The sequence below is a fragment of the Adiantum capillus-veneris genome, chromosome 8 (genome assembly GCF_014529385.1).
Source record: "Adiantum capillus-veneris isolate H3 chromosome 8, ASM1452938v2, whole genome shotgun sequence".
NCBI classification, from domain to species: Eukaryota; Viridiplantae; Streptophyta; class Polypodiopsida; order Polypodiales; family Pteridaceae; genus Adiantum; species Adiantum capillus-veneris.
This window is the reverse complement of record NC_140938.1, coordinates 41,433,601-41,455,428: the sequence shown is the minus strand read 5'-3', so window position 1 is coordinate 41,455,428 and position 21,828 is coordinate 41,433,601. Positions and strand designations below refer to the sequence as shown.

Here is a 21,828-nt window from a genome sequence, read left to right as displayed (position 1 = left end):
TGCACCAATGAGCGGTACCACTTTCTGAGTTTGCCCCGTGGCTAGCTCAGCTTCAATTTCTCCACCCTCTGCATCATAATCAAAGTGCATCTGCTACAAGAATTCTGGATGGATGAAGTTCTCCATAGCTTCGGGGTCAAAGAAAATAAGGGCTTTCAAGCCGTTGACTTTTCCATAAGCTCTGCATAATTCATTAAACTCTCGACCTGTATACCATAAATATCGGGTACTAGTCCAATAGCAGTTCTAGCCTTCTTGGCAGGATGTGGCCCCGGGTATTTGTCTATCGTGGGAGCAGAAGGTTGCATTGAGGACGTTGAGGCTCGCTCAGGACATGTATTGAATGTATGCCCTGTTTGGAAACATTCGAAGCATCGGCCTTCTTGTAACAAGGCGTCTCGTTGATGTTGTGTCAAATGAGGCCGTTGAGGTTGGTTTTCACGGGATTCCTGAGAATTTGTTTGTTGTTGCCGGGAGTTCTGGTTAGTGGCCGGTGTCGTGAAGCTCGTTGAGCAGAAACTGCAAATATTTTGCTGAATCCATGAATTCCAAGTATTGGGTTTTTAATTGCTTATGCCCTGTAAGACACTGCGGTGAAGACGGGAGCGCGCTCGATGCGCGATGAAGTAAGGGTGGGAGTGGCTAATAACTCCAGGATGGAGGGCAAAGATATCCCGCATAAAATTCCAATACCTCTGTTTGCTCTTTTGTAGGACCGGTATGCTTTCAGAAAAGCACACGTATAACCGGCCCGTACAACGTAGAGGGCGGTACTATTTCAATTACTTGTTAACTTTACACAGAGCACTGAGAAGGGAAGAGAACACAGTTGCGTCCAGCGACTAGAATGTCACTGCGCACACGAGACCGACACCCTGTAGGCCCCAAAGACTGGCGCCCCTTTCAGTATTTCTTTATTCAAATTAAGGTAGACGATCCGACCACTTAGCACAAGCTTTCACAAAGCTGTCCAAACCTGGCGAGGGCTGAAAACGTAGGTTTTCGACCGGATTTCGACAGCATAACGGCGCAAAAACCCCTGTAGGTCAAAAACACCTGTCTAGGACGGATTCCCTCGATGTCTAGGACGGATTCCCTCGATATCTTGAAGCTTTCTGGTGAGCTGTCACAGAAATTCAGCGGGCTGTAATTCTCTGTTTTTCACTGCCGGGAGCCCAAAAGCCTGTACACGCATCCCAAGGCTCTCACGAGGCTCCCCCGATGTTCCCTTGCAGTTTAGGTGCGAAACCCTAAACCTGCAGAAAAACACAGCAGGCTGTAATTCCCTGTTTCGGATCGTTTTTAGCGGAGCGAACACGCCTACGCGTGTCCCAAGGGCTCCCGCACGCAATGGGACAGTTCCCCTGTGAATTGGACGAGTTTTCACGCGAGAAAACTCTCCAAACTCGCAATCTTTCGTGATGGAACTGTGCGTACCTGTGGGGGATTAGCAATTAGCTAATCCGGTTCCTGTTCAGAAGGCTCTTGCCTTGGCAAACGCGCATAAACCCCCAGAACTGTACATAGGTCAAATGAGAAGCCCACTAGTGGGGCATAACATACTGTACGTAGGGGAGAAAGAGAGCAGTATGTAGCGTGCGGGGCATCACTCCCGTCACCATATTGTGCATAGAGGGCAAGGTAAGCATTCCATAGCTTCTGTACTTGCTACAATCCACCTGAGGCTGAAAATGGCGCCCCCTTTGTTGATATGCAGCTCGTTTTTGCCTCCAAGAGTGGCAGAATCGCTCACAGGCTGACACGTCGCCCAGTTTCCGAGTTTGGGCTTTCCCTGCTAAAAATATCTCAACTGGTGCGTCAGTTGACTTGGCAGTAGAGCAATAAAATGTTCCCCTTGTCATTCCATAACTAATGACGCGAACACATTTTCTGGTCAAAAATAGCAGTTCCCTAAATTTTAGGAGATGCTTCCATGGCGTCCCTATCGGTCTCCAGACCATCATTGAAGACTACCATTTGACCACCGTCTACAATGTGGGTTAATTTACTGGCCCCTTTCAACTTATAAAGTTGTAGTGACTTGACGAATGGCCCAAATTCCAGTTTGGCGCACACGAGCTTCCATACTCATCAGAATTCAGTGCTAACTGGCCCGGGTAGTCCCTGTCTGACCGACCTAGATCCCCGATGTGAGAAACCCATTTGGCTGCAGCCGTTTCACACTGGCCATGCAATGTCCACTTGCACCTTTTCAAGGGTTTTGGGACAAACAAGTAAAAATAAAATAAATATATCTAATACTTATTTACGAAAGGCAACAGGAAAAATACACCTCCCGGTGACACACGTCTCATGCTCTGACACCACTGTCACAAGACGGGCACCACATGCCAATAGAAAAGAACAGACTGAACAAACTTTTAGCACTTCAATAAAAGCAGAATTGAGAGAGAGACGACACGCGACACAGAGTGGCGGAATTCCACCCCAGAGAGAATTGGCCCCAAACCTTGGCGCCCCTTTCGGTATTTCTTTATATTGCATCAACATAGTACAAGCTGGTACTCCAGACTTTGCACCTTCGCCAGGAAGCATGCCAGAGAATGAGCCCTAACCTCATATTTAAAGGCCCTTGGCCTAAAAAGCAATTACAGTGAAAATGCCTTCAAACTTAAAAGCATTTGGTCCAAAAGCAAAGCCAAAAAGCTGCCAGCGTAAATCACGGAAATCTGTACAGCCTGCCACATCATCAGCCATCGCAATTTTCGGAAATCTCCTTGCTGCCCTTAGGTTTAGGGCTAGGGTTTCTGCAGTTTTAGGGTTAGGGTTTACAGGTTTTAGGGTTAGGTTTCTAGAATTAGGGTTTCAGTAGTTAGGGTTTTTGGCAAAAATTAGGGTTAGGGTTTCTGCTCTCGGGCAGCCACGTCATCACTTTGTGACAGTTTAGGCCCCTCGGCCACATCTGTAAGTTGGCTCCATTCTTTAGGCTTTGACACGTTAGCAGTTTGTTACACCTGTTCATCTTTGCGTGCTGTATATATCAATGGCTGCAACTCCTTCCTGAATAGAACTCCGACTTTCCCTTAGACCCGTCCTCGATGCTCCAATCTGGTCTCTTGTCTGGAGGCTGTCTCCCATCTATATCCGCTCACCTGTGGCATGGATTGCCCAGGGGCTGGATGCGTCTCATAGTAGAAAATGATGTCTCTCCCTGTGAAGCTATCCTCAAAGGCCCCTACATCAAGACGGAGTGACCCATTACAATTTCAGGTTGCCATCTTTAGTGTGGTCCCATAGGGCTCGCACCGTCATGCAGGGCGTCGCTCAATATCACCACCTTTCCATCCCTGTAAAACGCAATCTTCCCTTTCTCCCTTGCTGCTCTAATTTCCGGCATTACCTCTTGCATATGAGCAATCTGCGAGAGGGTGAGGTCATCTCCAAGAAAGATGCATGTCTTCTTTAGAGTCGGTCGCTTCTTCAAGAAGTCCTTCGCTTCCATGGGGGGGAAACGGAGGATGAGTGCCCTTTCCTTCGAGGTTTCCCCGTTGCTCCCATTTTTCTTATTGCCCACTCGCCAAGCCCTCATATGCGTATGCTCGTTAACCTCCATCAGAGTCATGGGTTCTTTCACCTCTTCATCCACATTATCTTGGTCTTTGAGGCCACATATCCTTAAGTGTAAGGCCCGCACACGTCTCCTTTGCTAGAGATAGGCTTCCTCTCTCTACGTATTTTCTTTCAACTTTCTCTCTCTACGTTTTCTCTCTCTGCGTACTTTCTTTCCACATTCTCTCTCTACGCTTTCTCTTTCTCTCTCTCTCTCTCTCTCTCTCTCTCTACTCTCTTTTTTCCCCGTTTTCCCTCTCTAGGTACGGTACAAGGGGGGTAGGGCTGGAGTAGGAGAGCCCTAGTGGGGCGGAGCAGCAGGGGTGGAGCGCTAGGGTGCAGGGCAGGGGGGAGCGCTAGGTTGCGTGTGGGAATATAATGGGTGAGAGCTGATACAATGGCTGATACAAGACGAGCAAGGTGTACAATCCTCAAAAGAGCTAAATCATAGGAGATCCATCATCGGTGTTGGCGAATCTCATCAATCTCCTCCATGGTCAATAGTCTGACCAAGTGTTATGCATGTCAGGCCAAAGTGATTCGAATCGTCTGATGCAGCCTCCATTGATGCTGTGTAGTCCTCCGTAGTCGTGGACGTCTAGATCTCCCTAGCTTGGTCGCTCGATCGATCAACGTGCCTCTGGTGTGAGGAGAATGTGAGCTCTGTTGTGGTAGCTGCTCCTCTGGCTGCCCAGTGTCCACTGTAAGGAAGTCTGTGATCCGTCTCTGAGACTGGCTAGCCTCGCCTCTCTCTGTGTCTGCACAGCTCAAGCAAAAACACACCCAGACATCTCTGGTCCTCATACCCCATGACTATAGAGAGTGGTCCACAGATCCCTCTCTGAACAAAGTGGCATCGTATCTCATAGTAAACTGGACATTGGCATGTGTAGTGCAACTTTGTCTCAGGCTCCATGTGACATAAGGGACATGTCGTGGCCTCTGCTGGTATCTACCAGTCTCGATCTGAAGCTGGTGTGAAGATGTGCGTATCTGGCCAATAGCACATCGTATCCCATGAGATAAGTGGGTGTCCATGTATCTGGGCTTTGTCACAAAACCATCCTCAGTAAGCTGGAGAAGATGCTCTCTATAGAAAGCCATCTTCGTGCCCAACTCCTGTGCCGGCTGTATCCAAGCCCTCCTAGTATCTAGCTGAGTCAGGTCTTGGCGGATGAGGCTGGTGATCTCGGACTGTGTAAGAGTCAGAAATGGTGCATCCAATGAGTACTAGAAGGGGGGCAATCTGTCCATGCTGAACCCATGTACCTAAAACCATGATGTCATCTCCCCATACTAGCATGTTGTGTCTCCTTGCAAAGCTAACTGTTGAGAGGACTCAAGTGCTAGGCGGGCATATCTGTCTCTATGGAGGTCTCACAAGCGGTAAAAAAGGAGACAGGTCTGGTAAGGGCCTCAATCACTAGTGGGGGGGGGGGGCAGCTAGCTCTGAGAGAGAGAGAGAGAGAGAGAGAGAGAGAGAGAGAGAGAGAGAGAGAGAGAGAGAGAGAGAGAGAGAGAGAGAGAAGAGAGAGAGAGAGAGAGAGAGAGAGAGAGAGAGAGAGAGAGAGAGAGAGAGAGAGAGAGAGAGAGAGAGAGAGAGAGAGAGAGAGAGAGAGAGAGAGAGAGAGAGAGAGAGAGAGAGAGAGAGAGAGAGAGAGAGAGAGAGAGAGAGAGAGAGAGAGAGAGAGAGAGAGAGAGAGAGAGAGAGAGAGAGAGAGAGATGAAATGAAATGAAATGTTATATTAACGTCTTCAAAAGGCCAAAATGACCTATGAGAGAGAGAGAGAGAAGAGAGAGAGAGAGAGAGAGAAGAGAGAGAGAGAGAGAGAGAGAGAGAGAGATGAAATGAAATGAAATGTTATATTAACGTCTGCAGAAGGCCAAAATGACCTATGAGAGAGAGAGAGAGAGAGAGAGAGAGAGAGAGAGAGAGAGAGAGAGAGAGAGAGAGACGCATGCTTCGAGGACGGCGTCTTTGATGAGGCTGAGTGTGTGGGTATGCCTCTGTTGCCGCATCATGCAATGTCTCAGTCAGTAAAATGGTGATCTTCTCTACTAAGAGTCCTGGCCTGGCTGTTGCACATAAGCGACCATAGATCTCCTCTATATAAACAGAGTCAGTCTTTGGTGTAAATGTATAGAGGGTATGTGTCCTCCCTCTTGACACTTGAGGTGTACTCTATTGAAAGGAGACTGAAGGTGTCAAGAGAGCATGATCCACTGCTACAGCCCTTGGTATGGGTCCTACTGTGAAATTGTGAATGCAAGGGATGAAGCTCGGCGGTGCCATGACATAGTCTAGTGTGCTATGACATAGTCTAGTGTGCTGGCTCTATGCTTGTGTGAGAAACAAGTAAACCCAGTTGCAACGGGAAATTGTTGTAGGCCATTAAGTGTAGCCAAACTGCCCCCATTTCCATCAGATGTCTCCCGTACTCGGTGTACTCCTCATTGTATGATTGTCTGTCAAGCCCCGTATCGCTGGTATCTAGCACTCTCAGTATCTCACCTGAGGTCCCACGAGAGAATGATGTCACCATCTTTGGAGAACTCCCATATATCCTCGTCTAATATAGAGAAAGGGGACTTAGTCGTCCTCTAGGTGCGGCATGCATTGATGTGCTAGGGGCAAAGTAACATATAGCAATGTACAAAACAAGGTTGTATCCAGACGTATGTACGGATCCGTACGGTATTGTACATTGGATCTGTATTGTATTCTATATATATATATATATATATAAACTGGCTAGGCTTGTCCATTGCTTGTTTTCGTCTTTGTTCTGGGTTATTTGGGCACCTTATTCTAGAGAGCTTTCTCTGCAAGAGATACAAGAAGCCACCTGCAAAGCCTTGCACATGGAGAGTACGGACCATATTGTATGTGTTTGGCTTTAAAAAACACACGAATTTTACGTACCTAACAACTCCAGCCATTTGGTACTACATACAGGACTGACCGAATACGTACTGTACCTTAATGTCTGAATACGATTCCTACTCCTCTTGACCCTCTGCCCCTGTGCTTTGATCTCGTCTCTTCTCGACATGTTGTCTCCCACCTATATCTAGTCACATGTGGCATAGGCTGTCCTGGTGCTGGGTGTGTCTCCAAGTAAAAGATGAGGCCTCTCCGTAAAGCTATCCTCAAATGCCCCTACATCAAGGCAAGGTGACCCATTACAATTCCATGCTGCCATCTAGTAGTGTGGTCCCAGAGGTCTCGCACCGTCATGCGGAGCGTCGCTCTAATATTACCACCCTTCCATCTCAGTAAATAGCAATCTTACCTTTTTCCCTCGCCGCTCTAATAACCGGCATTCCCTCCTGCATATGAGCAATCTGCGAGAGCGTAAGGTAATCTCCAAGAAAGATGCCCGTCTTCTTAAGAGTTGGTCCCTTCTTCAAAAAGTCTTTCTTCGATTCCATGGAGGGGAAACAAAGGGTAAGTGCCCTTTCCTTTGAGGTTTCCCCCTTGCTTCCACTTTTCTTATTGCCAAATCTCGAGGCTCTCATATGCATCGGCTCATTAATCCCCATCATAGTCATGAGTTCTTTTACCTCTTCATCAACATTATCTCGGTCTTCGAGGCCACAAATCCTCACGTGTAAGGCATGCACACACCTCCTTTGCTCCTCTTCTAGTGATAGGTTAATGATGTGGTGCGGGGGGTGTTTCCTTGCCTTTTCCTTTCTTGGCGATTTTGATCCATTTCTCGGCCTCGTCCGTGTTTTGTTGGGTCTTTGTAATAACATCCACCCAAGAAGTCGTCATTTCTTTGTGTTGCTCCTCGCCTTCTTTGATGGCCCGCACTTGTTCTTTAATGGTGTTGAGTTCTTCAATTGATGAGGGTTGAAGCTCTCCCTCTTGGAGTGTGTTACATGATCGCAACTCTGCAAGTTTCTTCTTGAGTAATGCGATCTCCTCATCTTGGGCCGTCACATGATCCGCGAGTGTGTGTATCTTACTTTCCTGGTCCGACACGTGTTCTTCGAGTATCTATATTGTGCCCAAGAGGTTGCGGTTAATCTTGTTAATGGTCTCGCACATTTCTTCTTTGCATTTTTGAATGGCATCGTCTAGAGGATCGTCCTTGCCATTTTGGTTCTTCATGTTGAAGGACTGTAAAAGGAGAGGGAGGAGAAAGTTCTTGAGAGAGAGAGAAATGAAATGTTATATTAAAGTTCTTGAGAGAGAGAGAGAAGAACACTATGGATATAGGTGTTCCTACGTTATGCAGACATGTTTCTTGCACATAAGTGTTCCCACATCAGACATACATGTTTATTCCACACCTAGATACAGTCTCTGCAATTGTGAAAAATTTCAAAAATTTTGAAAGGCTTTTGCAATTCTGAATTTCCCAAAAAAATTTCACTGCAGTCCCTCCTGCAATTCTGAATTACCAAAAAAATCTCACTGTAATCCCAAGAACTTTCAGCAGACCGGGGGCGGGGGGGGGGGCGTGACACAGAGAGAGGGTGGCGGGGGAGCGCGGCGGTTTGGGGGGGGGGGGGGGGGGGGGTGTCACAAAGTGATGACGTGGCTACCGACATCAAAAAACCCTAAAATTCCTACAAACCCTAATTTCTGCCAAAAACCCTAATTTTTGGAAACCCTAACCCTAACTGCTGACTGAAAACCCTAATCAGGCGAGGCAGTGCCACGTGGCAGCAGTGTATGGAGGCTTCCTGATTTTGCGGCGTGAATCACGGAAAGCTGGGGAAAAGCCAGGGCGACGCAATTTATTTTTTCTTGAGGCTACGCTTTGAGAGAAAGAGAGAGAAAGAGAGAACATGCTTTATTTTATTCTCATTGAGAGAGAGAGAATCTGCTTTTGCTTTCAAGCTTTTGGGGATCCCTTGTAACATTTAAATATGCGGTGAGGGCCTCACTTCTCAGAGCATCTGGACACAGAGTCTGAGAGTGAAACCCTAACCGCTCTTGTATCATTTGATTCCCTTACTTCTTTGGAATCTTCTGATGAACTTTCATCGAGTTCTTTTGGTCCTTTCTCTTCTCTAGAAGACTCTGTCCTGTTGAGGTTGACACTTGCTTGTCCATGGTATAGCTCAATGAGCTGGCATGCATACCAAAACCTTGCTTAGCATGTACCATAAGTCTCTGAATAGAGTCAGACTTTTGTTGTAGACAATACCGTTGAATCTCTTTTGACAATCTACAACAAAACCGCTCAATCTGCTCCTTCAAAATGACGCTTCGAAACGAGGACATTGATAGATAGGTACCCCAAAACCTTTGGTAGTAGTCATCCAAAGTGTCTTTCTTAGTCATTCTTAGATGATGCCAAGCCGTGATGACATCTTCTTCATATTCTTCCGTTATCCAGGTAGAAGTGAAAATTCTCTTGAATTTTACCCGCTTCTTAGGTGCTTCTCTCATCAAACAGAGTAGACCACCATGTCTTTGCATTTCCTTTCAAGTAAGATGCCGCCCTTCGCACCTTGGAGCGTTCCGAGAAACGACGACATGAGAAGGCGACGTCAAAATGTTGTAGGAATTCAAGGGATTGATGGGTGTCCTGATAGCCTGAAACATTTCAAACTTGATTGCTTGACCCCCATCCTTGAACTCCTTGGTCTTCGTGTTCTTTTGTTCACTGTTTGAAGAGGACGAGCTCCTCTCCTTTGAACCTACTAGAAATCTGCTTTTCTTGCTTTTATAGCGTTTTCTCTGCTTCCTCCGCCCTTTCTCATCCTCTCTGGAACTAGAGGAGGACGAACTGTTGGATTTCTTTGAAGACGAAGAAAACTCAGGGTCAACATGCTTCTTGGATCTGCTTATCACCTCCAAAGTCGACTTCCGGCCCAAATAACCGTGGAAATCCGTTGATTTCTTTTTCATTCCAGTTTGCTTTGAGCTTTTCATCAATTGGTTCATCTTCTTTTCAAGAGCTTTGTCAAATCTTTCTGCGAATATTGTTTCTCTTTTTCCGTATTCGGCTTTTCTTTCAACTTCCTTACCGTCTTGAGAGGAGAATCAACTTCCTCTCGCCATCTCGAGTGAATCTCATCAATCGGGTAATTCTTGAGTTGATTCACATATGTTGGATCTTTAAATTACTTGATCAATCTTTTCACACACGTGTCAACCTACAGTTGACATTTGTACTCCGTTCTGTTGAGATTCCTTGCCGGAAATTTACCAAAATCTCTGTTGGTTTTTTCTGTTTCCATGTTGGAACTTAGCTTTTCTTCATCTCCCCGGCGAACAACTTTGGAAGGGGTGTCGTCTCTGTCGGATTCTCCATGAGAACCCATGTGTGCTGCAGAAAGGATCCGATTCTCCGTAGAAGAATAATCGTTATGAGCTCTGACACCACTGTTATAGGCTTGGACACTCCAAGCGAGAAATCAATAGCAACACGCGAACAAAATTTGCAAATAACTTAACTTGACTAGAGAGAGAGAGAAGAGGTAAGTGGACATGGCACGACGGAGTTCCGAGCCAAGACACACTGGCGACCCTTTCGGTATTTCTTTATTATTACGCTTCTCAAAGGACAACTTTCGAGGGTCCTCCAAGACTCTACGTCAAGATGCTCCCCCATAATGAGGCCCCAAGGGTCCTTATAAAAAGTACAAGGGTTTTTAATCCCTAACTCCCCTTAAGCTCCTCGGCCCATCTTTTGGGTTTAGTTCCTCAAGTCCATTGAGCCATTTGTCTTCCAATTGGGCACGTCATGTCATCACTTTGTGCACTTCTACCAACAAAGTCTGCTCTTTAATTAAAGACTTTTTTTTGCAAGTTTTTTATGGGTCCTTTGCTGGCAATACTGGCCATTGGTATGTCTTTTCCATGATATAGCCCTGAGATTTTGTTGTATTTTAGGAGTCTCCTTGTGCTTGTTAAATTGGATAGGACATGCTTGTAGCAAAAGATAAGTTTTTCTGGGTCCTCTATGATTTGGACCGAAGACGAGCATTTTTGAAATGCATATATTTGAAGCATATGTGTGGAATTTGTGATAATTACCTACCGACTAACAAAATATAAGAAGTTAATGTCTTCAATCCAAATCTTTTTTGTGGCATCTCATCACTGGTTCTCTGGAGAATTTTCTGTAGGCAATTTTGAGTATGGCGTTTGTGATAATTACCTGCCAACAAACAAGATGTTGAGAAGTTTGTCATTAATTCAAACCCTTTATAAAGCATCTCATCATCGGTTTTTTTGAAATTTTTTCTGTGGTCAGGGTTGGTGGAAATCCCTTTATTTGCTTCAATAACAGTTGTATTGTTGCACCAGCTCCAGCACCCGTGCTTGTGCAACCTGGTCCATCTGAATCTAAAGGGCGAAGAGATCTTGTAGTTGGCTCAGTTGTAGCTGCAATTTTTGTTTTTGTGGCAGCTGTGCTAATGTGTGCACTCTACAAGTGCAAGTCACGAAAGACGAAACGGCTTTTTATTGCACATTCTGCACATTGGCCTCCTGTGCCTCCCTTCGCTGGTAGGTTTTAAATGTTGTTTTTACTAGTTTATCTTGCCTCAGAAATGTATGTGTGTGTGTGTGGGGAATTAAGTAAGCATAGGCATTTACAAACATATAGAGAAGAATTCAGCTTTTTGCCACATTAAATTTAACTGAAATTTCAACTTATTTTTAATGCTCTGATGCTTGCATTTTTATGAATTGCAGAGATATCAAAATCTGTGGATTGTGGAAAAGCTGCACACACAGGAGGATCAGAGGATGTACCCGTCTATTCCTTTGCTGATATGAAGAACATAACTAATAATTTTGAAAATAGGGTCGCTGCCAAAGGGGCTAATGGGGCCCTTTATCATGGAACCCTTCCAGACGGGCAAGAAGTTGTTGTGAAGTTTTTGAAGCCCAACATCAAGCAGACGCCTATGGAGTTCTTGTATAAGGCAGGCTATTTTATCCTCTGTGGTTTTATTGAATGTGCTAGCTCAATTGTTCGAAAAATTTTCGACTGTCTTATGCATGTCTCTGGGTTTTCTCTGGGTGTCATAGGAAAGGTGAAACATGAAACTTTTGGCCCAATTTTTTGATGTGATGCTGCTTTTATGAAAGTTTTGTATGCAGAAGATTTAGTCCTTGCGACAGGCTCTTTAGGAGGAATGTAGTGACCATGGAGATGTTAGTGTTGGGCTGAGAAGAGAGACCTAACCACATCAAAATGATGGCGTTGGTCTTGAACATTACACATCGTTGATTGCTGTAAGGGGAAATTTGAGCATGTTAGGCCAGATGTATTCTGGGGCATTCTCTCCATTGGTCCTGTATTCTAGATGCAAGCAGGAGCAAAAATGACATCGAGGATATACAGCCCAGATATTTGAAAGGGGTGATCATACTGCAGTTCTATAGTGAGTGCCATGCTTAGTTTCTTTATGCTCCAAAGTTTCTTCCTTTTTCCGGTTAAATTGGGAAATTTTGGAGCATGTTCGGTCAGATGAATCCTTGGGGGTCTCCCCAGTGGTCCTATATTCTAGTTGCAGGCAGGAACAAAAACACGACATCATGGATAAGCAGCCCAGATTCTTGAGAGTTGTGGTTATACTTGGTCTCGGTGTCAAAGCCATCCCATGTTCGACACAACAATTGTAATCTGGATCTGAATCTGTCTATTATCAGGATCCTTATAGTCTCCCAGAGACCCTCATGTGTTGCTGCGGTAGAGACCAAGAAGCAAGAATGTCAGACCACAGCATAAAGAAACTCAGCGTAATGCTCACTTGAAAACTGCAGTAGGGTTTGTTTCATTCTTGTAGGAGGTACGTAATATATATGCACTGTGCAGTTGTTTTCAAGTTGCTTTTGGCAATCAGAAGCTTTAAGTACATGGCTATGGTGCCATTGTAAGCAAATCTATGTGAGCGGTCTGTTCACTATCAATAATAAAGAAAGACTGCCAGGTGCACCCGACTTAGGGGCTAGTGCTTCTGAGAGGGGAGCTCCATCCCTCTGTGTCTTGAGTAAACTGTTATTTCAAGCTATGTTCTGCTGTTTCTGTTTAGTTATGGTGTTACTGCAGAGTTTCCATCTCCTGTTCAAGTGGCCAGCGGGTTTCAATGGGCAGTGAGGGATGGGCTTGGGCTTGGGGCCTGCCCACGAGAAAGGGAGGGGGGGGGGGGGGGGGGGGGGGGGGGTTGTTGGAGGTTGCGTGCGTGCATGTGTGTCTGCTAAGTGTGTGCATGTGTGCTTATGCGTTTGAAAGGCTTAAGCCAACTTATTATGCAGCTCTTTACCATTAAAAGCCTCTATATTCATGTCACTTGATTTTTCTTGCAGGTTACTCCTCTGTCATATGTTAATCATAAAAACCTGTTGAGGCCAATTGGTTTCTGTGCTGAAAGTCAAAGTTTCATGTTCATCTATGAAGGCATCCAAAAAGGAAGTTTGCACAATTATTTACATAGTAAGTAGTGCACCTTTGGAATAATGGTCTTCCACAAAACAAAACACGGGCTCCATTTTGCTGTCTTTCATATTATTCAAAATGTCAGCTCTCATTTGATGTCTTCTCTCTGCAGACATAGACAGACATTTGCTTGATTGGAAAACTCGGTTAAATATTTTGCTACAAGTTGCACAAGGTTTGGTTCTCTCGCCCCCCCCCCCCCCCCCCCCCCCCCCCCCCCCCCCCCCCCCCCCCCCCCCCCCCCCCCCCTTTTCCTTCCCCCCCCTTTTCCCTGACCTTCCACTTTTTCCTCCCGTTGCTAGATTTAATATTCCAGTTACACATTTGCTGTGTCACCCTGTATCTCTAGCATGTTTCCTTAAGGCTTTTCATTTTCATCTTCCATATACTTTTCTCTAGATAGTTGTACCCTTTGGATGGCTGTGATCTTTTCCTTAAGTATTGGCATACTGGGCTTTTGTGAACAGCTCATATGTTTTCTGGCTGTGCCTCAATTTACTTCAGAATGTCTCTTTGTTCGCCACCGTCGGGGTGAGAGCATTCATTCCAAGATTTTGTGGAGTGCAAAGGCTGAGCGCACACATTAGAGCCTCGGTTAACAATGCCTGGCCTTTTCAAGTGATAAGTTCAATGCATGTGTGAGGATACCTTTCAAAGGAGAACCTTAACATGCTCTTGCATGAGCAAAAGACATTCCAAATCTGAAAGCCATCCATCCGTGCTATATGAATTCATTCAATGACAAAATGTCTTGCATAAAAATCTTAATGTTGAACCAGGCACTGACTATGCTAAAGCTACCAAGAAACAGGTAGTGATGGCTCAATTGCATATGGAGAAAGCACTTGACCAACTCAGAGCTGATGCATGCTTTATGTGATCTTCAAGGAGGTAAACTTAGTGTGCGGATTTCTCCATGAGGAAAACAAGATGGGGGAGTGAAGTTTGTTATGAAGAAAGGCAATTGATTTTAACATGATTAAAAAGAGGAATTCTTGCAGAAATAGAGAGTAAGGAGAAAGGGTTTGACCTTCTTAGCTATCTTTGCATGCATTGGGTTTTGGTCCCATATGTTTATATGATGTGCACCATCAATTTGGGTTCCATCCCTCTCGTTATGATGTATCATTCACTTTACCAGTGACTCTTCCAAGCAAGCAAGGTTCTCCTCTCAGTCCTTTGCTTTGGCGGGTGCTACTCAACCCATGTTGACACTTCTTATTCACATGGAAACAATATCAAGATTGCACCACTTGCCTTAAGTTTGAGATAATAGATGGTACGCTAAGCATTGGCTAGTGACCATTTTTCAGTTACATAAGGCAAGGAAAGAAAATGTTGACAAAGCAATGCAAAGGGTTATGTCTCCATGCACTTGCTTGTGGTTGTGCATGCCTTTATTAGATGCGCAGAGGGGCATTTGCAAAATTTAAGCTATGTCGTGTTTAGGCACCTAGACCATACAATGGGTACGGATGTTAGTGCTAATCAATTTCTGTGTCGGATATCTAGCAAGATCACGAATGAGTTTGTTTGTTGGAAATTGCAAGCGTGGCCTTCCCAGGTGCAGGTGAGAGTGGCTCAAATGATGCCTCCTATGAGTTTGTGTCTCATGCCTTTGCCGCCTTGAGATTACAAAGAAACCCATGAAAACTTATCCAACATCAGGGATGGTTTGGTTCTCATGGCAACACATAGTCACCCCCAAAACAATGGGTGGGGCTACTAATCTGGATTTATGGATAATGTATGCAGTGACAACGATTCTTCGTTTGAGAGGGGGTATGTCACCAGGTGATGACTAGGCAATCTGCTTGATGTGTCAGTGTAGCAGAGTGATGATCTGGCAGTAGTGACGGCATGGCAACCAGGTGGTGCAGTCATTTGAGTTGAAGAATACAAATTTATGAAAATCTTGGTTATCTTCATAGGGCAATGTTAGGTCCTACTTTCTTGTAGAGAGCTGAAAAGCAACTTGAACAGGAATAATAAAACAAAATAAGAGAGAGATAGTGATAGGTAGTGGTCCTAAATGGCCATGGCCTATTCTTCAGTGGGTGTTGATTTATTCCAGTGGATAATTGAATGCGACAGTTTCGTTGCGCCCCCTATTTGTGATATACACACAGCGATACTGATTGGCATCTTGGACCTCTCTCTGTTATGCCCCATGTTCACTGTTAAAAATAGCAGCAGAAGCAAGAATTGGGAAGCTACACAACCATAACTTTTAGCAAAGGCAGAAAAAAGTAACTTCGTGTTGTAAATTAGCACTCAACCTAGTTCTAGAGCTGTCATAAAAGAAAAACTACAGAAAGCAGAGCCAATGGGAATGAGTAGCCTACAATCCCAAACCAAAGCAGGAGAAAGCATACTTGCAGCAGTCTCTAAAGAGAGGGAGTCCTACCCCTGGGACATACCCCTGGAAAACATGTGGTAGGGAGTCCGGACTCTCACCTCCAGGACGCTTGGAGTTCCTGGAAATGATTCATTAGGGTGCTAACTGACTACTTCCTAGGCGGCTTTGGAAAATCTGAACCTTAGAAACCTGTTAGACTCTCGACCCATGTGTTTGAAAGAGTTATGCATGCTACTTAACACAGTAAGCAGATTTTGAAATTTACTCAATGACATAGCTTAGTATGGTGTCCTCTGTCATAAGATTTACATAGCACAAAGTTTATACAGTAAGCTTTGTTCAGAAAGCAGTCGTACAAAAATGTAGGAATGTTCTCTCAAAGAGTTGTTCAGCTACATTTTTCCGCATAAGCAATTGGTTGTGCTTAAAAGTTCTTTTAGAAGCGCTTCTGACAGGCCCAAATGTTGTGCCAAGTGAACCATCCTCATGTTGCCTGTTGCCCGTTTGAATATATTTCCTGTATGTCATAAGCAGCATGCATGTTTTGGTGTATTGCAAATTGTCTATTGACTCTTATTATGGTTTGAAGATCTGATAGATTGGAGAATAACAAAATACCATATGAATTTTTGAAGGTTAGTTTTGATGCTTATAATGTACGCCAAGAACATTGGTGGGTAGTCAAAATTTACAGAAAGTTAAGGCTCATGAATCATGATTAGGTTTTTTGTCAAGAAGCAAATATTTAAAGCATTTTGTATGACTTCCATGTGTTTTGTTGTGTATTTATCAAATCTTTACTGTAGAACTAAACTAACTGTACATGCGGTCATTGATTTGGAGTCTCGTATCTAACTTTTGCGAGGAGTTTCGTATGGGTCTTTGTAGAAAACTTTAGTCAGCATGAAACTGGTTTAGAAAGACATTTTGTTTTTGTATTGAAATTCTCTGAAGATGCATCATCCAGTTTTTCCAAGATGTGTTCCTACTTGGCACAATTCAAGTACCAAATAGTGCTCGTCTATTTTTCCATTTTTATACAATCTTCCTCAAAGTTATATAAGGTGAACTTCCATTGTGGTACAGGATTGGAGCATCTGCATTCTTGTTCTCCAGGCATTATACACGGAAGTTTAAAAAGTGCGAATGTGCTTTTGAGCGGTGATGGTCTGCTTGCAAAAGTTTCAGATTTTGGCATTTATGAGTTATTATCAGATGTGGAGGCTACTTCGGGGTACCTTGATCCAGAGTAGGTGCATAGTTTTTTATATAACCATATTGAGAAGCCCTACCCTCTTTTTGGATCATGTGGGCTTACAGTATTCAAGTACATGCATTCAAGGTACTTTTCTACGAAGACATTGACGGACAAGAGCGATATTTACAGCTTTGGAGTATTGATTCTCGAAGTCGTGTGCGGACGTATGCCATTTGATAGAAGTCTTTCAAAGGATGCTTGGAACATCATTGAGTGGGTAAGTCTGAGATATAGTACTGCGGAAGTGTGATCCTCTGCAAATTGGTTTATTTTCTATGCACATATAACTCGTATGCGTGTGTGTGAGAGGGGGGGGATCTTTTTTTTGGTTGGCAAGAAAAGTGGCAGAGACTGTTGGGAATTGGCTTTGTACCAGGAACAATCCTGTGTGGACTCCCACTTGAAGGATGTACCCTTGTGTGCCCACGACGAGTCATGGATATTGAAGAGCATCTCACTTACCATGTGCTTGAGTTTGATGGTGTCCCTAGGGCGCGTTTTGCAACCTCCAGGCTTATGCCATTCAATGTGTCAGACCCAAGCAAAGCTTTCTCCCTAGATAAGGAGCTCTCTCGTACTCATCTCAATAGGTGTTTCTCTCTCATGCCATGAATTCTACAATGTATTATCAACCTAATCAACAGGTGGCATCGCAGCCCATAAGGATTAGTATCTTATAATCTCCCATGTTCATCATCAAGCCTCTTGCTTGCCTTATCATTAATGAAGCAACTTCCTAATTTATGGCTGATCAATTTGAGTTGTTTGACAACCCGGTGACCTGGAATGGCCCATCCAGGTACGACCTGTTCTCCCATGATGATCCAATGAAGGCCCCCATATCTCAGCTCCATAGAGCAATACAGAAGCCACCAAAGTGTCAAAGTGCCAGAGCTTCGTCCGAGGTTTTTGAAATTGAACCTGTGAACACATTCTCTCCAGTCTCCCCAATGCCGAATGGGCTCTGATCAATCTAGTTTGTGCTGCTCTCCTCAAAGAAAATGCTGGTCCACTAAAAACCACTCCTAAGGTAAGTGTAAGCATCTGTATATTCCACTGTCTCCTGGCCATATGTGAATGTGGGCGCTGACCTCCTGATCCACTGTGGGGTGGCATTAAATACCATGACCTTGGTTTTACCAAGGTTGACAGACAAGCCACTCTCATGGGCAAACCTATGCAAAGCATCCAAGTGACGTTGCATCCCCTCTGGAGAGTCGGAGATCAACACAATATCATCAGCATATAACAATAGCGGAATCCATGTCCCTGCTAGCGGTGCACCTCTATCACCATCTCTCTCAATGTAGTCAGAAACCTCATCCACATACATACCAAATAGAGTAGCAGAGAGCGCGCATCCCTCCTTCACCCCAATAGTGGAGTGAACCGGTGTAGATAGACCCTCTGAGGTGTGTACACACCCTACTACTGATCTGTACAGTGCCATGATCCCCCAAGTGAGCTTTGTGGGTACTCCCATCTTCTGTAATCTACGCATCAATCTAGCTCTCGGTACTGTGTCAAATGCTTTGCGGAAGTCCACAAAGCTACAATAGATCCGTCTCCCATGGGATCTGCCCTCCTTGATGATGGCCCTGAGTGTCAAGATATGGTCAAGAGTAGAAAAACCTCTCTTGAACCCTGCCTGCCCAACAACACGCATTCCCTCCCTCTCTACCCATCTACTCAGCTGCTGCTCAAGAATGGATGCGTACAACCGTGTCAATGTGTGTCCAATCGTGATAGTGCGATAATTTCAAGGCTCCATAGGGTCTGCTGACTTGAAGATAGGTACGATCGTAGATAGGCTCCAAGTATCAGGCAAGCCCTCACACATGGCACGGTTAAACATAACTGCTCGAAGCTCTGCTAGTAGATCTCTGGCATGCATGAAATGCTCAGCCACTAAGCCATCATGATCATATGCTCTCCCAGTCCTCATCCTGTCAATGGCCTTCTTCACCATCTCAGCGGTGAAAAAAGCACGTGTGTGTGGGCATGGATCGGGGGGGTCGGGAAGGGGCTGCTGTCCAATGATGCGTACTGACCCCAGGTTTCTGTAGAGGTAATGGCAGGGTGGGGGGGGGGGGGGGGGGGGGGGGGGGGACTGCTCATGAAAGAGCCTCCATGCCTCACGCTAGTCCTGACTGAAGTATAGCTGGTATAGATCGTGCTCTACTCGAGCCAAAAATGCCCTCTTCCTCCGCTGCACTAGGTGTCGGAAGTCAATCTGTGACTAACTGTGTGTGATGCCCCCCAAAAGCACTTCTCTCTGAAGTCTAGCTCTAAAGACATTCCTCATCATACCAGCTGTTCTGAGGCATGCTCACAGAACGGCGTCTCTGCTCAGGCTGGGTGTGTGGGTGTGCCTCTGTTGCTGCATCATGTGATGTCTGTGTGAATATAGTAGTAAGCTACTCCAGAGGTCTTCCTGGCTCCTCAGCGGATAGGTGTCTGTAAATCCCGTCTATGTATATAGAATCCGTCTCTCGTGTGAAGGTGTAGCGAGTAGGGGCTACTACTCGTGGAATGTGTGCTACACTGAATTGGAAAGAGATGGTCAGCGACACAATAGCATGATCCATTGCCACCCCCACAAGTCTGGGCCCAACTATGAGATCCTGGATACTAGAGATTAGGCTCGGCTGTGCCATGACATAATCTACGGTGCTGGCTCCATGTCTGTGTGGAAAGTATGTGCAGCCTCCCGCAGCAGGAAATCTCTGTAGTCCATTCAAGATGGCCAATCCATGTGCAGTCCCCATGTCTATCAAGTGCCGTCCATACTCAGTATGTTCTCCATCCTGTGATATCCTGGATAGGCCCGTCTCTGCAACATCTAGCTCTTTCAACATCTCCTCTGAAGTATCATAAAATACCGTTTGATGATGGGCAGTCCTAGCATTGAAGTCCCCTAGAATGATAATGTCACCATCTCTAGAGAATTCCCATATGTCATCATCAAAAATAGAGAAGGGGGACTGTCCTCTCAGTGGTGCATATACTGACGTACCTTGGGGAAAGTAGCAAATGGCAATGTAAAGATATGTGCCAGTCTCTGCTCTCAATCTCACCCACATGTACCTAGCTTGTTCATCCCTACGAGCTATATGTATCAATGGCTGCAACTCCTCCCTGAATAACACTGCCACTCCTCCTGAGCCCCGCCCTCTGTGCTCTAATTGTGTCTCCTGTCTACAAACTGTCCCCCATCTGTATCCACTAATGTGAGGCATAGATTGCCCAGGGGCGTGAAGGCTGATGTGTCTCAGAGTAGAAGATGATGTCTCTCCTGGTAAAACTCTCCTCAAAAGCACTCACATCAAGACGCATAGATCCATTACAATTCCAGGTAGCAACTTTGAGTGTGGTCACATAGGCCTCACACCGTCATGTGGAGCGTGGCTCCAAATATCACCACTCTTCCATCTCGGTAGAAAGCAATCTTACCTTTTTCCCTTGCCGCTCTAATCTCTGGCATTACTTCTTGCATATGGGCGACCTGTGAGAGGGTAAGGTCATCCCCGAGAAGGATGCCCCTCTTCTTAAGAGTTCGTCTCTTCTTCAAAAAGTCCTTTTTCGCTTCCATGGAGGGAAAACGAAGGATGAGTGCCCTTTCTTTTGAGGTTTCCCCCTTGCTCCCATTTTTCTTGTTACCCACTCTCCAAGCTCTTGAGTACATCGGCTCATGAACCCCCATCAAAGCCATGAGTTCTTTTACCTCTTTGTCTACATTATCTTTGTCTTTAAGGCCGCAAATTCTCACATGTAGAGAGCGTACACGTCTTCTTTGCTCCTCTTCTAATGTCAGGTTGATAAGGGTGGGTGTGGATGTTGTTTCTTTGCTTTTTCCTTTCTTGGCAACCTCAATCCATTTCTTAGCCTCATCTGTTTTTCTATTGAGTCTTTGTAATAACGTCCACCCAAGAAGTCGTCTTTTTTTATGCTGCTCTTCCCCCTCTTTGATGGCTCGCACTTGCTCTTTGATTGTGTTAAGTTCTTCTATCACAGAGGGTTGCAACTCTCCCTCTTCAAGTGTGTTTCGTGAGCGTGCCTCAGCGAGCTCCTTCTTGAGTGACGCAATCTCTTCGTCTTGGGCCGTCATCCGATCTCCCATTGCCGTGATCTTGCTTTCTTGGGCCGAAACGCGATCCTCCAGCATTTTTATTGTCCCTAATAGGTGGCGGTTGATCTTGTTAATGGTTTTGACCATTTCTTCTTTGCACTCTTGAACTGTATCTGCTAAGGGGTCGGCCTTATCATTTTGCTTCCTCATGTTTGATCGGTGTCAAAAAAGAGAGAAAATTGACCTACACGCACAAGTGCTTCCACATTATGCATACATGTTCCACACTAAGCATATATGGCTTGCGTTTCTTGCAATTGCTGCAAAATATGATCAAAACGACAAAAAATCCCCTTTATGCAATTTCTGCAATTCTCTACCAGTTCTGCAATTTTCGAAAATAAGCAATTTCTGCAGTTTCTGAGTTCTGTAAATTCCTGTAAATTCCTGTAAATTTTTTGAAAATTCTGTAATTGTCCAAAAAACTGACATACTGGTAGGCTTAATAATAAATTCATTAGTGGGAAGATTCCCTCCCTTTTCCCTCTCTCCACCCTCCTCTAAAATCCCTGCTCTCCACAGCCCTGCCCACGAGCTCTCCTTCCCACAACCTTGCCCTCACGGACACACACAGAGAGAGAGAGAGAGAGAGAGAGAGAGAGAGAGAGAGAGAGAGAGAGAGAGAGAGAGAGAGAGAGAGAGAGAGAGAGAGAGAGAGAGAAATGAAATGAAATGTTATATTAACGTCTTCAAAAGGCCATAATGACCTATGAGACCCGAAAGTTACAAAGTGGTGGATCTGATACAAAGTCAGAGTAACAAGATAACCTAACAACAGTACAAAACAAAGATATATACTATGGGGTCCTAAGTTGGTCGATGTGAGTCAAGCAAAAAACTAAGCAAAAAATGGACGGCTTGTTGGGATAGCTGAATCACAAGAGATCTAGCATCGTTCGTTGGCGAATCTCATCAATTTCCTCCATGGTTAGTAGTCTGACCGGGCGTCGTGCATGCCTGGCCAGCGTGCTCCGAATTTTCTGTCGTAGCCTCCGTCGATGCTGTGTAGTTCTTCGTAGTCGCGGGTGCCTGGATTTCCCCAGTTCAATCTCTCGGTCAATCAGTGTGCCTCTGGTGTGAGACGAGGGGGAGCTCTGC

At 45.1% G+C, this 21,828-nt stretch overlaps 1 protein-coding gene across 3 annotated transcripts in view; it reads left to right on the top strand.

Moving 5' to 3' along the window:
* The window catches only part of LOC147452035 (putative LRR receptor-like serine/threonine-protein kinase At1g05700), a 129,781-nt gene that overhangs the window by 52,006 nt on the left and 55,947 nt on the right, over positions 1-21,828 (top strand). For 2 of the 3 annotated variants that reach the window (XM_086517864.1, XM_086517865.1), the window contains 6 exons: positions 10,792-11,045; positions 11,235-11,467; positions 12,855-12,981; positions 13,097-13,159; positions 16,430-16,592; positions 16,686-16,818. In XM_086517864.1, the coding sequence (XP_086373990.1) occupies positions 10,792-11,045; positions 11,235-11,467; positions 12,855-12,981; positions 13,097-13,159; positions 16,430-16,592; positions 16,686-16,818 (973 nt within the window). The remainder of the gene's footprint in view (positions 1-10,791; positions 11,046-11,234; positions 11,468-12,854; positions 12,982-13,096; positions 13,160-16,429; positions 16,593-16,685; positions 16,819-21,828) is intronic. The other variant, XM_086517866.1, reaches the window with a different exon arrangement.